Source organism: Phyllobates terribilis, unplaced genomic scaffold (genome assembly GCF_046119375.1).
Source record: "Phyllobates terribilis strain yellow unplaced genomic scaffold, ASM4611937v1 Scaffold_1__5_contigs__length_1240528914, whole genome shotgun sequence".
Classification (NCBI taxonomy): domain Eukaryota; kingdom Metazoa; phylum Chordata; class Amphibia; order Anura; family Dendrobatidae; genus Phyllobates; species Phyllobates terribilis.
Window position 1 is genome coordinate 932,994,455 of NW_027362761.1, and position 15,771 is coordinate 933,010,225.

Below are 15,771 nucleotides of genomic sequence, written 5' to 3' on the forward strand. Positions count from 1 at the left end.
CTTCTCAGAGCCCCTGATGTGCCTAAACAGTTAAATGCCCAACAAGTGCCCCCTTTTTGGTAGTGGTAGTTGATTTTTGAATTTTGTAATGTAGTTTTATACCTCAGTTGTGTAGGACAACCTGGCGAACACTACACAACTGACGTATGACAACCTGACGAACACTACGTCAGCTGTGTAGTATTCGTCAGGTTGTCATACGTCAGAAATTAATTTAATAGTCCATCGAAGTATGGTACCTTTTGAAGCAGTCTTTCATACACAGCCCAGGTTTGTCAGGGCAGGTGTCACATTGATAAATGGTGTCCTTGCGTATTCCACTTTTATAACACACTCGGCACCTCTTTTGTGACTTTCCTTTTTTTCCGCTGTGAGGGATCTGCCCTGGGAAATGCTGGCCTGGTACAATTCTCGGTCCTTCAAATCCAGAAGTACTGGGGCCCGCTCTGTCACCGCTGCCAAATATCAGGGCCTTGATAACTGTTTCCTGAAACTGAAGATCTGACGCAGAAGTCTGGCCTGCACATTGTGACAGAAGGAAAGCGTTGTGCATTGCCATCTGTACAATGTGCACGGCCAGCATCTTGTACCACACTCTGGCCTTTCTCAAAGCACTGTAAGGCTGGAGGACTTGATCAGAGAGATCAACTCCCCCCATGTACTTGTTGTACCCCACTACACAGTCTGGTTTGGCGACCTGTGTAGTGGAACCTCATACAGTGCTGAGGTTGCTGCCATCACCATGTATGGTGGTCAAGAAAAGGACATCCCTTTTGTCCTTGTACTTGACCATCAACAGGTGGTCGCTACATGGGGCTCTACTCTCACCCCTTCTGAGCAGCTGCCCAATTAGCGTCTTTGGGAGGCCTTTCTGATTTTTGTGGACAGTACCGCAGGCTGCGGTACGTCGCGCAGAGATTGACTTGAAGATCGGGATCCTTGTATAAAAGTTATCCACGTAGAGGTGATAACCTTTATCAAGCAGTGGGTGCACCAAGTCCCACACAATTTTCCCACTCACTCCCAGAACAGGGGGGCATTCAGGGAATTCAATCCGGGAGTCATTCCCTTCATAAACTCTAAACTTGTGAGTGTATCCTGAGGTACTCTCACAAAGTTTATACAGCTTGATCCCGTACCTTGCCCTCTTACTGGTCAGGTACTGCCGGAAGTCCTTAAAAGAAATTAAGGACTCATCCACACAGATGTCACTTTGGGGCACGTACACTTCACCAAACTTTTTGTTGAAGTGTTCGATGACCGGCCGAACTTTGAAAAGACGATCAAAGTTCGGGTCACCGCGTGCAGGACACCTTGCATTATCTTGGTAATGCAAGAACTTGTAGATGGCCTGAAAGCGAGTCCGTGGCATGACCACTCGGAACACTGGAGTGTTATACAAAACGTCAACACTCCAGTATTGCCGAAGCTCGGGCTTCTTCAAGATCCCCTTAAGAAGGACCAGGCCCCAAAACTTCATCATTTTTACTGCGTCTACAGGAAACCAGTTAGAAAATGATGAAGATGGGTTTTGTTCTAAAAATTGATGAGCGTATAAATTAGTTTGGCCCACCATGAGGTTTATAAAATCCTCAGAGAACAAGACTTTGAAAAAGTCTATTTCTGTGAGGCCAGTGGTGTCAAACTTGATTCCTGATTCCGCCACGAAATCAGGAATCAGCGGCTCATAATTTTCGGGGGGCGAAGTCCATATAGGCTCAGTAGTGGGGGGCGCTGGAACATCTCTCCTGTGACGACGGCGGGGCGGGCCAGCAGAACCTGAGGAAGAGGAGGAAGAAGAGAAGGAGGAAGACGACGAGGAGTCGGAAAAGCAAAGAAATGTGGGATCCTCACCCTCGCTGTCAGTGTTGGAGGCAAGAAAAGCGTATGCCTCCTCCGATGAATACTGAGTTTGGGATGAGCAGGACATTGTTTGTTGTGTATGTGGTGCGTGTGTGTCATTACTTTATTGAGAGAGTGTGTGTGTCAGTACTTTATTTAGAGTGTGTAGAAAAAGGAAATACTGTATGTGGTGCAAACAGCGAGCACGAGTGTGGATTGGTGAACTATGTCACCGATCAATACTCGGCAGCTGCTGGATGTGCGCACAGATGTGTGGGGAATGGGAAGAGGGGAATTTAGTTGGATGAGGGGAGATCAGAGATTACTTACCAAAGTCCTCTCTGTTATTATTTCAGGACCGGTAGTCCGGGCAGGAGCCCGGCGCTGGTGACCGGGAGCTCGGAGCAGGAGCCAGGAGCAGGAGACCGGGAGCCTCGAGCAGGAGACCAGGAGCCCGGAGCAGGAGACCAGGAGCCCGGAGCAGGAGACCAGGAGCCTGGAGCAGGAGCCCCGAGCTGGAGACCGGGAGCCCGGCGCTGGTGACCGGGAGCCCGGCGCAGGAGACCGGGAGCCCAGAGCTGGAGACCGGAAACCCGGAGCAGGAGACCAGGAGCCCGGAGCAAGAGCCCGGAGCAGGAGACCAGGAGCCCGGAGCAGGAGACCGGGAGCCCAGAGCAGGAGACCAGGAGCCCGGAGCAGGAGACTAGGAGCCCGGAGCAGGAGACCGGTACTGGAGCTGGAGATCAGAACCAAAAGAATTAACAGGGACACTGGGGTGAGGCGGATTGGGGTGGGAAGGGGGGTAAAAAGACAGGGGAGTGGGAAGAGGGGTAAAAAGACAGGGGGGTGGGAAGAGGGGAATTGGGGTGGATGAGGAGAGATGGACTTACCAAAGGGTCAGCAGGACTGGAACAGAAGACCCAGAGCAGGAGACCGGAGCAGGAGACCGGGAGCCCGGAGCAGGAGACCGGGACCCCGGCGCTGGTGACGAGGAGCCCGGCGCTGGTGACCAGGAGCCCGAAGCTGGTGACTGGGAGCGGAGCTGGAGACTCGGACCAGAGCTGGAGACCGCTGCAGGACGCAGAAAAAAAGGTAAGGGGGGTTAAAAAGAGGGGGGAGGGGGGATTGGGGTGGATGAGGGGAGAACAGACTTACCAAAGTCTTCTCTGCAGGATCAGCAGCAGGATCAGCAGCAGGATCAGCAGCAGGCTCTGGAGCAGGAACCACAGCAGGTCAGGAGCAGAAGATCCAGGACGCTGGAGCAGAAGATCCAGGATACTGGAGCAGAAGATCCAGGAGCAGCAGCAGCAGCAGCGACTGGAATGGGTGAGAAGATGGTCTTGTGGTGTCACAGAATATTCTGTGGCACTACAAGGCCCAGCACAGACACATCAGATGTGACCACTCTGTAGAAATCCTCACCAAGTGTGAGGGTCTGCAGAGCGGTCACAGGGTGATGATGGGGTGGTGACAGATGGAGGTAATTTGATTGGAGCAATCATTGATGACATTGATTGCTCCAATCAGAGTTCCTGAATACAGGTGACCAGGCGGTCACAGGGAGGTGTCACCTCTCTGTGACCCCCTGTGGTGCATGCCGTGCCCCAGCCATCTGATTGGTGACACTGATTGCACCAATCAGACATAACTGGAGCAGAGCACGCACCACAGGGGGTCACAGAGAGGTGACACTTCCCTGTGACCGCCGGTCACTTGTACTTAGGTTCTCTGATTGGAGCGATCGATGTCATCATCGATCGCTCCAATCACAGCAGTCTGGGGGCTTGAATCACATTACAGGGGGTAATGGGGCAGTGACAGGCAGGTCACAAGCCGGTCACTGCCCCATGGCCGCCCTGTCACTGCGCGGTAGCGCTACGATCGGTGCATGATCGATGTGATCGGCGATCGCACCGATCATAGCAGTCTGGGGCCAGGGCTGGGGTGTCCTAGCAACAGCCTAGGATTAGTGCTCTTAGGAGCACCGATCCTAGGCTGCAGATCACTGTTTCGGGCAATCACATTGCCGGAAACAGTGAGAAATGCTGTGATTGGCTGTTCAGATTTGAGCAGCCAATTACAGCGATTGCTGGTGCGGGGGGGCGGCGACACCCCCCGGGATGATGACGCCATCTACCCAGAGGTAAGATGGCACCGTAACTTTAATGCTGTCACTGTGACTTAAGTCGCGGTCCCGCATTAAAGATATGACGTACTAATACGGGTCTGTCTCTTAAGTCCCAGGACACAGACGCGTATTAGTACGTCTAATGTTGTTAAGGGGTTAATAACAATTTTTTACTGCATCTAGCCAAGTAAAACCTTTTGGGCATAGTAGCAGTGTCTGTTACTCATTGTAGTAGCCCATCTGTACCAAGTTACACCACCTTTGTATTTAAAAACAATTTTTTACTGAATCTAGCCCATTAAATACTTTTGGGCCTGTACCAGTGTCTGTTACTCATTGTAGTAGCCCATCTGTACCAAGCTACACCACCTTTGTGTTTAATAACAATTTTTTACTGCATCTAGCCCAGTAAATACTTTTCGTCATAGTAGCAGTGTCTGTTACTCATTGTAGTAGCCCATCTGTACCAAGCTACACCACCTTTGTATTTAATATAAATTTTTTACTGCATCTAGCCAAGTAAAACCTTTTGGGCCTGTAGCAGTGTCTGTTACTCATTGGAGTAGCTAATCTGTAACAAGCTACACCACCTTTGTATTTAATAACAATTTTTTACTGCATCTAGCCCAGTAAATACTTTTGGGCCTGTAGCAGTGTCTATTACTCTTTGTAGTAGCCCATCTGTACCAAGCTACACCACTTTGTATTTAATAACAATTTTTTACTGCATCTAGCCCAGTAAATCCTTTTGGGCATGTAGCAGTGTGGTACTAATTGTAGTAGCCGATCTGTACCAAGCTACACCACATTTGTATTTAATAACAATTTTTTACTGCATCTATCCCAGTAAAAACGTTTTGGCCTGTAGCAGTGTCTGTTACTCATTGTAGTAGTCCATCTGTACCAAGCTACACCACCTTTGTATTTAATAACAATTTTTTACTGCATCTAGCCCAGTAAAACCTTTTGGGCATAGTAGCAGTGTCTGTTGCTCATTGTAGTAGCCCATCTGTACCAAGCTACACCACCTTTGTATTTAATAACAATGTTTTCCTGCATCTAGCCCAGTAAAAACTTTTGGGCCTGTAGCAGTGTCTGTTACTCATTTGAGTAGCCCATCTGTACCAAGCTACACCACCTTTGTATTTAATAACAATTTTTTACTGCATCTAGCCAAGTAAAACCTTTTGGGCCTGTAGCAGTGTCTGTTACTCATTGGAGTAGCCCATCTGTAAGGATATGCAGCGATACTAAATAACCAATGGTGCACAAGCTTATGGCTCCCGTATTGGGCAGAACAAGTGCTGACAAAAAAACAGACACTCCTGGAACGCTTCCCAATAGTGGTAGCAATAGAAATATGGGGCGCGCGCCTGGCTAACAAAAATATACGCTTCATAGCAAAAAACACCAGCCTAGCGCACTGCATTAATAAGATGGCATTATCGTCTCTCCCAGTGCTAGGCCTACTACGCCGGCTAGCATTCCTGTGCCTAAAACACAATGTATGGGTCCGCGCTAGCCACGATGCTGAGGGGTCTAACGCTGCTGCTAACGCTTTATCACAATTCAATTGGCAGATTTTCACAGAGCTCCTCCTCAACGCCCACCCATCAGGCAACAGTTGCCCACATTCCCTAAGGGATCTAGTGGCGAATAGTTGATGCCAATAATCAGAGCGTCAGTTGCCCCGACGACGTGGCAAGCATACGGTAAGGCATGGGAAGAGTGGACACGACTAGTAGCAGGCAGGCGGGTTGACCAATGTGAACAAGCCAGATTACAAGTCGCATAGAATTTCTCCACCAGCTAATGATGAGGGGCATATCAGGGGGTGTCAGCGCAGCGGTGTCTGACCGGAGTAGCATTTTACTTCCAACTACTGAATTGGGGAGATGTGACAAAGAGATTCATCATCAGACAATCCATAAAAGGGTGGAAAAGGGGTCAGCCAAGTCTGGAGTGTAGACGTCCCGTCCCGTGTCACTAAAACTGATTTCTCACATCATATCCCTAACACCACTAACATGACACTCACAATTTGAAGCAACACTACTGTCTACTGCATTTGCGATCGCCTTCTTCGGGGCGCTATGCAAAAGCGAATTAGTCCCTCAAACCAAAATTACCACCAGTGGAGGCTTATTACACCAGGACGTAGTCAAAGCCAAAAATGCAATACGTCTACGCATACGCAAATCGAAAACGGTTCCAGTGGGCACGGGCACTTGGGTACTTCTACAACCCACAAACGGTACACTGAGTCGGGTAACAATAGTACAAACACATATAACCATCAGATCACAAAGTAATTTCTTCCTATCACACATTGATGGAACGCCATTATCAAGATACCAGTTCAAGCTATATTTAATAAACGCCTAACATCGGCAGGGAACCACCCCAAAGATTACGGGACACACTCATTCCGCATAGGCGCGGCCACGGAAGCAGCAAGAGCAGGACTGTCAGAAACGGAAGTTCAGAGGATAGGGAGATGGCGATCTACGTGTTTGGCGAGATACATAAGACCGGACTTGTTATCCTAACGTGGTTTGTTTCTTTTACAGGTGATGCTAAGCCAACAGTGTGGGTGATAGGCCACTCGTATATATATTGGGCAGAAAAAAGGGCGAAAGTCCGCCCAGGCGGGAGGAAATAAGTTTCATAACACATATTTCAATTGGAGAGGCATTAGAGGCCTGCAATTGCCACAGGCACTAATGGAGGTAATCAAGGTAGGGAGAGAGGCAAGAGGTCCGGTCATCTTAGTTATACAGGCCAGGGGAAACTGCCTAGGTCATCACAAGAGCGCATAACTAATGGCAATAATGAAACTAGACACTGAGCGCTTCAGAGAATTTTTCACAAAACTAACTATAGTATGGTCAGGTGCGCGAGACATCACGATCATCGAATGGACAAGGTGGGTAATAAATATTCGGATGGCAAAATTTAGAAGAGACAGAGGCTGTTTAGTGATACGACACCGACAACTGGAAGGAGATAAAGCAGGCCTCATACGGCCTGATGGTGTTCACTTAATGGATATTGGACTGGACATATTCCTGTCAGGACTCCAGGACTGAGTGGAACAAGCGTTGAGTGATGGATGGGGGTCAGAGTCCTGCATACGAGTACGCAGTATCCTCCGTGGCTTGGAAATAGAAAGGACATGTTGGAGAGTTACACTTGTTGGCCAACTTGCCGGTGTGGAGACACATGGCATGCTGCAACAAGCTGAATTATTTTAGAAATAAAATGCCTTTCTAATGGAATGAGTATAAAGAGTTAATAAAGCTGTGACCGATCCTCACCCATCAAGTTGTACGAGTTACATTATTGTATTGTCAAGGAAAGGGTGGCGGTAGGGGGGCTGAGCGTCTGGGTTTGGTTGGGTGTCCCCACAGTCTGCCTAGGCTAGATGCAGTTAAAAATTCTTATTAGATACACAGGCGGTGCAGCTTGCTTCACAGCTGGGCTACTATGCCTAAAGTATTGCCTAGGCTAGATGCAGTTAAAAATTCTTATTAGATACACAGGCAGTGTAGCTTGCTTCAGAGCTGGGCTACTACGCTGACTAGCAGACACTGAAGCTTTGGAGCAGACCTCTGAGTAAACAGATCTTCAGACTCAACCATCTGTGTTACCCCAAGCCATAGTGTATGTAGTTTCTTACGGTCAAAAGGGGGAGGGGAGCGACCCAACCCACCTGGAATTGATGATGCCAACGTCACGTAAAACACAGCAAGGGGACTCCAAAAAGAGTCTCCATTTTTTCCAAAAATTGTGGCGCAGACACCACTTAAGTGGCATCAATTGCTTAGAACGGTTGGTGATGTGATTTTACCAAATCCTCAAGATTTTAGTCTCCCCAGGATGACACAGGGGTAGAAAAGTCCTTGCGGATCCATGATTTGTTCATCTTTATAAATTTGAGTCTGTCTACATTCTCAGTGGACAGCCGCATGCGTTTATCTGTCAGCACACCACCAGCAGCGCTGAACACACGTTCAGACAGAACGCTGGCTGCGGGGCATGACAAGATCTCCAAGGCGTGAGTAGCGAGCTCAGGCCATTTTTCCAGATTAAAAGCCCAAAATGAGCAAGGGTCCAGTGACACAGTCATGGCTTCGATGTTCACTTGGAGATACTCCTGTACCATCCTCTGTAGGCGTTGACTATTTGTCAGACTTCTTGTCTCCTGTGGCCTTGCAAAGGATGGTCTAAAAAAGCGGTGAAACGATTCCACAAAATTGCTGTTACCTGCAGATACTGTGTTACTGTTGCGGTTTGAGTGATGAAGACTCAACAGTCCCACGGTTGGCAAGTTAGAACTGTGAGATTCACTACATGCACCACTGTTGTTTTGTGGAAAAGCACATGTAAGATTCTGCAACAGCCTCTGCTGATACTCCTGCATGCGTGAATCCCTTTCTATGGAAGGAATTATTTTGGTAAATTTACTTTTGTACCGGGGATCTAAGAGTGTGGCAACCCAGTAGTCGGGATTAATTCGAATTCTGACAATCTGAGGGTCATATTGCAGGTAGTGCAGCAAGAAGGCACTCATATGTCTTGCGCATCCAGGAGGACTAAGTCCTTGTTGTGTTGGTAGCGAGGTAAGAATCATGCTTCCTTCCTCTGCCCTCTCCCCCCAACCTGGCACAACAGAAATGTGATCAAGGTCTCCCTCATCTGATGAGTCTTGCATGCCCATCGCCAGTTCGTCCTCCACTTCTTCCTTGGCTCCTGCACCTTCCTCAACAGTTTGGCTGCTACCTTGCGCCCTGGTTAATCCCTCTCACCTACCCTCCCATTCCTGCCGCCTTGGTGCTGCCGACCCTCTGGACCTTGGAGATGTTATCCCTTCCGCATACGACTCCTCCTCTACTTCCTCCAGCTCCTCTTGTCCCACCACCTGACTCCGAATTCTGTTTAACGTGTGCTCCAGCATGTAAATCACCGGAATAGTCATGCTGATAATGGCATCGTCAGCACTAAACATCTTCGTCGCCATTTCAAAACTGTGCAGAAGGGTGCATAGGTCCCTGATCTGAGATCACTCCGGCAGCGTGATTTACCCCACCTCTGGATCTCATTGGCCCAGGCTATACATCAGAATGTCTTGCACCAGGGCTTGTCGGTTCTGCCACAGTCGCTGCAGCATGTGCAGAGTTGAATTCTACCGGATAGGCACATCGCATTTCAGCCGGTGAACTGGCAGGCCCAACGACTTTTGTAGAGATGCAGGATACGAATGGCGGAAGTGAGCACACAGCGACCGTGCCCTCTGCAGAAGGCCATCTAGTCCGGGATAGTGGGCTAAAAATTGCTGAACAACCAGGTTCAACACGTGAGCCATACAAGGCATGTGTGTGACATTGCCCCGGCGAAGGGCCGCACCCAAGTTTGCAGCATTGTCGCACACGGCCTTCCCTGGTTGCAGGTCCAGTGGAGACAGCCATTCATGAAACTGGGTCTCCAGAGCTGACCACAACTCCTCAGCTGTGTGACTCACATTTCCCAGACATTTCAAAGTAAACACCGCCTGATGCCGTTGAGCCCTGTTGCCAGCATAGTATGGAGGTGTGCAGGATTCCTTCTGCGCAGTTAGAATGCGGGTGGCATTTCCAGACAGGCTTTGGGTGCAGATGGAGGACCGAGAGGAGGTTGAGGAGGCAGAAGCAGTGGAGGAACTTCTAGATAAAGAGGATTGACGCACAACTCGTGGGGACGGCAAGACTTGGACAGCAGCCCCTTGTCCTGCTGTCACCATAGTTACCCAGTGCCCAGTCAGCGACATGTAACGCCCCTGTCCATGTCTACTCGTCCAAGTGTCTATGGTGAAATGCACCCTGTCACACACAGAGTTTCTCAAAGAAGCGGTGATGTTGTGTGCGACATGCTGGTGTTGCGCAGGCATACCTTTCTTTGAGAAGAAGTGCCGACTGGGCATCTGGTACTGGGGCACTGCGACGGACATAAGGTTTCAAAAATACTCTGTGTCCACCAGCCGGAAAGGCAGCATTTCTGTAGCCAACAGCTTGCAGATGGTGAAATTCAACCTCTTAGCTTTGTCATGGCTAGGAGGAAATGGTCTTTTACTTGTCCACATCTGAGGGACCGAGGGCTGGCTGTTGTGCTTAGACGGGGTTGAGTAGGGTGTCCCCAGCAAACTGCAGGTCTGTGAGGAAGATGCAGGCGGAAAAGTTAGGTTGCCTTGATCCAAAGGTGGTGCTCTCGATATCGGAGAGCGCTCATCACCAGCTGGTGTTTCTACTTCCAAATGAAATGATGACTTGCCAGTCACACTGGCTGCTGCGGGTTAAGAAGTGGCAGGTCTGCGTCCAAAAACATGTGTGACTGCTGTCCCCCCAGTCACAGAGGATAAAGAGGCTGTGGATGCACAAGATGTGGCAGACGGTGGTTGGCCCGGCCCGCTAGGCCGCATTGTAGCACAGTGAGCTTCCCACTGCAACTTATGCTTCATATCCATGTGACGGTTCATGCATGAAGTACTCAAACTATGGATTTTTTTACCTTTATTTTGCTTTTGGTGACAAATATTACAGATAACACGAGTTGGGTCATCCTGATCGATCAGAAAAGATGCACAGGCTATGCAAGGCTTAGAGCCCATGGGACCTGAAGAGCCACCAAGACTTGTGGTCAGAGGCAGAGTTGTGGTAGAGGATGCAGTTGTTGACGTGCTTCCAGTACTCTGTCTCTGTCCAGGAAGGCGCAACCTAACCTCGTCGTCACTAGCATCCTCCTCCACCTCCTCTGCTGACCTCATCAACTGGCTGACTGTGAGTTGACAGTAAGTGGGATCTCCAACGTCGTCATCATCACCCTGTGTGTTCTCACATCCGTCGTCCTCAGAGCCAACCTCTTCCTGTTCTGATCAAAAAGTCAAGTTGTTGCTCCAATCAGCTATTTGAGTCTCATCATCGTCTTCATCATTGTCTCCACCAACAGGAGTTACAGTTTGGGAATGAGGGTCTACATTATGGTCAGAATCTTCTTCATCTGGTCCTGGATCTGACTCATTAAGATTCTGGGCATCAGTGCAGATCATTTCCTCGTCTGGATTAACAGAAGATCTGGAGCAGACCTCCGTTTCCCAGGCTATAGTATGAGTAAACAGCTCTGCAGACTCAACCATCTGTGTTCCCCATACTCAGACTGGCAGCTGGAGACTTGGGAGCTGTGAGGAAGCAAGTGCGATTGGGTTGACACCTCTGAGGACTGGAGTATTTGTGATGTTGAAGTTGAGGTGGAGGAGAGCCCACTTGAAGGAGCACTTGATATCCGTTGAAGCACCTGCTGTTTTTGTGCCTCATCTGGAATTTGTAGCGATGGGCATGTCCGTAAGAAAGGGATCGTATCACATTGTCCACGAAAAGAAGTAGACATCTTAGTTTGGCTGGAAGATGGACTTTCTTCTGCAGATGTTACTCCCCCCCACAGTGGGGGGGGGGTTCGACCCACCAGCGGACAGGTAGCAGTATTGAAAGAGGGGGGCTGGCCATCCGGGTCCACTGCAGCACTGGCACAAACACAGCGACACGGTGGTCGCACGGGCAGGAACGGACTGGCCATGTCGGCTTCGCACTCCAGCGTAGTCCCTCTGCCTGCTCGCGCCCGTAACCTCAAAGGGATGCGCAAGCGGCTTTTCTTCCCAGGGCTGCTCCCCGCCCAGCAGGAACGTGGGGGAGCTCAGGTCGGCCTTCCACTGTACTCCTTTACCTCCCTCGCCCTCTTTCCTTCTTCCGTTCTCAATCTAACCCCTCGGCTCTGTGGTCTCCACTCTCTCTCCAGCTCTCTCCTTCTCACAGGTGGACTACCACGTGTATTCACACTATGGCGAATATTTTGGGCCCAGGCATAAGAAGTTGTCGAGGTAATGGATAATATGTGCCCCCTTAGAAACGTCCATTACAACCCATTTGAGAAAGCAACTAAACGCCTCAAATAGTGAGCAGGATCTGGACCACCCCATGGGCAAACAGCGATCTATTTAGTATGCTCCTTCCCAGAAGCAACCCAACAGGTGGACACTATTCGGAGGCACAGGTAGTAAGTAACCGGAACGCCGCATCAATGTCTGTTTTGGCGATTAGGGTGACCCTTCCCAACTTCTTGATCCGCCTGATTGCCTTGTCAAATGATGTACAGTATATACTACTGTACATAGTTCCGCGTCGATGTTGTCGTTTACTGACCTGCCCCTTGGATATGACAAATGGTGGATTAGTCCGAATGTATTGGGTTCCGTTTTTGGCACAACTCACAACGGGGATACCACTACACCTTGTAATGAAAGTGTTCTGAATGGAACCGCCATTCTACCTAAAGATATTTCTTTTTTTAATTTTCTTGTCACGACGTCTGGGTGTTGGTAGGCTGATTTTAGATTTTTACTCCAGCCTTTCTTGATTTTGCCCATATCTGGGTCTCCCCCTCCTTTTACTCCTCCACCTCTTTCGCATGACTATATGTACTTGTCATGTACCTTGTTAGTTGTGTCTTCTGAGTAGTTTGTCAGCTTTTGGACACCTTTGAAGGTGTTTTCTATGTGTTTCTATGTGTTTTTGTTTGCATGCCATTAGTTTTAACAGTGTTCAACGGTGTTCGACGAACCGAACCTGAACACTACGGGGGTGGCTCAACTCTAGTTCTGAGCGATGTCTGGGTGAAGTGTGTCTGGAGAATTAGGCGCAAACCATGACACAAAGGTTTTCCATATTTTATGATACATGGTATTTGTCACCTGCTTACTACTCTTCTGGACGGTCCGAGTGACTCTATCTGAGAGGCCTTTAGTTTAAAAAATTGTGAAATCAGAAGCCGGGCTGCCAGACATAGGCTTCCAGGGTCTGGGTGATAGATTGGACCCTGGTGAAGGAGGTTTATAATTCGTGGGAGAATCAGGGAACCTTCTAAACTCAGGTTGTTCAGGGTGCCATCCAGCTTCTCTTCAGCCAGAGAGATGCTTTCAGAATTACCTTGACCCTTTAGGTTCTTATCTTCTGTATTGCTCTTGGTAGGATTGGAGTAAATGTGTCCACAGCTAGACAGGTATCGTTCATATTCAGGGAGAAGTGCTAATCCACTTTTGCGTTTTGATGTCCTGCAAAAAGATCAGCTTCTGGGTCACACCATCATCTGGTTAGCATCTGGAAAACTTTTGAATTTAAACCCCATTTGCCTTGATGAATATCTCTCCTGCTCTGGAAATTAGCTTGGATGTTGACTGAGCCTCTTATGTGGAGAGCCGATAGGGAGAGAAGGTGTTCTTCTGTCCAGCAGAATATTCTTTCTGAGATTGTTTTCAGGTCTTCTTGCTTTGTCTTTCTCTGATGGCAGAGATGAGCGATCTTAGTCATGCTGTCTGAGTAGACTCTTATATGGGTGCCCAGAATCATTGATGTTGCTGATTTTAGTACTTCCTCTACCACCTTCAGTTCTCTGAAATTGGAGGATTGCTGGCTGATTTCTCTTGTCCAGAATCTCAGGATAGAAGTTTGGGAAACCATAGCCCACCATTCTCTTTTGCTGGCATCTACTGTAAAAGTTACTAGAGGGTTCTGGATCGAGGGAACTCATCCCTTTAGGTTCCCTGGACAGAGCCACCAAGTTAAATAGGTTTTTACCCTGGCAGGTACTAGAATTTTACTGTTTAGGGATTCTCGGGATCCTTCCCAATTTGCAAGGATATAGCTTTGCAATACTCTGGTATGTGCTTGGGCCCAGGTTAATGCCCTGATGCATGATGTCATGGAGCCAAGGACTGATATTGTGAATCTTACTGGTGCTAATTTTTGGCTTCATAGGAAAGCTATCCGGGAAATTTATTGGATCTGTTTTTCAGGCAGGCAATCGTAGAGATACGGGATTATATAAATATTTTCTCTCCTGATGGAAGATATGACTTCTGCCGTGATCTCTGTGAAGATACGGTGTGCCAATGATATTTCAAATGGTAAGATGTTGAATAGGTAATTCAATACTTGTATTTCAAGGGTAAATGCAAACCTTAAGAATTTCCGGTAGGTTGGAAGGATGGGGACGTGATATGAAGCGTCCTGTGAGTCGATAAGACAAGACTTCGTCATGACAGCTATCAGGGGGACCGTCGACTTGATGGACTCCATCTTGAACCTTCTGTATGCAATGTATTGGTTAAGAGGTTTAAAGTGTGTTAAACTTCTCTGGATGCCAACTGGTTTCTTTGTAAGGAAAAGGTTGGGCGTAGTGACCCCTGCTTCTCTCTGCTTCTGGAACTGGGGAGATTACATCTGAGGATAATAAGCCTTTCAGACTGGACATCAGAGCGTCTCTTAGCATTGGAGAAGAGAGGTGAGTTATCTTCAACCTCTGTTGTGGAGGATAGGAGGAAAATTCGATTTTTACTCCCTCCTGGACTGATTTCAGAATCCATGAGTTTGAGCAAATTTTGCGTCACTGAGGGAGGAATTTTGAAATGCGACCCCTTACTATTCTAACATCATGGCATCGTCCTTTTGGATAACTCCTCCGGCTTGACTTTCATTTCCCTTTGTACTGAGGGGGTTGTTATTGAGAAGGTCGAAAGGGACTCTTTCTGAAACATTTTGGCTTGAGCAGAGATTTTTTCTTGTCTGAGGCCTTCTCTAGTAATTTATTGAGAGCCAGTAAAAACATGTATTCAGCCTGAATGGGAGTAGAACAGAACTTTACTTTATAAGTTTCATCTCCACTTTATGATTTTAGCCAGAGTGCACGTCTTACAGAATTCGACAGAACTGATGATCTTGCTGCCACCCTCACTGATTCTGCCAAAAAACCTGTTGCCTTCTGGAGGAGAAGTAAGAATGCTAGTATATCCTCTCTTGGAGTGCCCATACTAAGATGTTCTTTCAAATGATCAATCCATCGGAACATAGATCAAGCTACACACGTGGAGATGACATTTGTCTTTATTAGGGCTGTTGAAGTCTCCCAGGACTTCCTTAACAGGTTGTCTATCTTGCATTTCAGAGGATTTTTCAGCTGGGAGGAATCTTTGAATGGTAATGTTGTCTTCTATCTAATTGCACCCCAGACAGACAGAAGGGACCCTTGATATTGACCAATACCTCATATATTATATATATTCAGAGTGCATCCAAACCCATCTGTGTTGGCATTGTAAACAAGGGTGTCAGTCCTCATGGGATGCACTTAGATAGTGCTGGGCAGCCCATCTAATCTAATAATATGGGTGTCACTAATAAGCTGTAAGTCAGACACTCTGCACTACTTATGTGTGGCCATCACCTTATACTAACCTTTTTATGTATGCAATTCTAATACTAAGCAATCACCCCCTCCATGAATTGGTAGGTTGTGAGTGGTTGTCTCATCAGTATTTTGCACCTGTATTGCCGCCATCTTTATTATATGGGTTTGCTGCATTAGTTCTGAGACCTGCACAGATAAATACTGTTGCCCTTATTTGCTGTGTTTATAGTTGTAAAATATTAATAATAGGTCAATTAAATAGGTATATATATGTTAATAGGTATATCTAAATGCTTATATATGTGAAATGTTTGTTTACAGATTTGATACATATACAGTACATATTGAATAATACAAGTATAATGTGAAACAGGAAAACTTTTCTCCAACTTCTCTGTTAGCACCAGCAATTTTGGAAACCCTTCTTTAAAAATTTTGTTAGTCCTTGATACTAATTATTACAAATTATCAAGTTGATTCTATGTGAGTTTTATGATTTTTTTCTGGTCCTGTTGAATTCGGACTATAGCTAA

The 15,771-nt window shown here is 47.6% G+C and overlaps 1 protein-coding gene across 1 annotated transcript in view; it reads right to left on the reverse strand.

Moving 5' to 3' along the window:
• Window positions 1-14,899, reverse strand: part of LOC141161776 (uncharacterized) — a 30,973-nt gene extending 16,074 nt beyond the window's left edge. Inside the window, exons 1-3 of the mRNA XM_073647154.1 lie at window positions 14,747-14,899; window positions 14,483-14,628; window positions 12,747-13,106 (exon numbers count right to left, since the gene is read on the reverse strand). Of these exons, the coding sequence (XP_073503255.1) occupies window positions 12,747-13,106; window positions 14,483-14,628; window positions 14,747-14,899 (659 nt within the window). The remainder of the gene's footprint in view (window positions 1-12,746; window positions 13,107-14,482; window positions 14,629-14,746) is intronic.
• Between the last annotated feature and the right edge of the window lie 872 nt (window positions 14,900-15,771).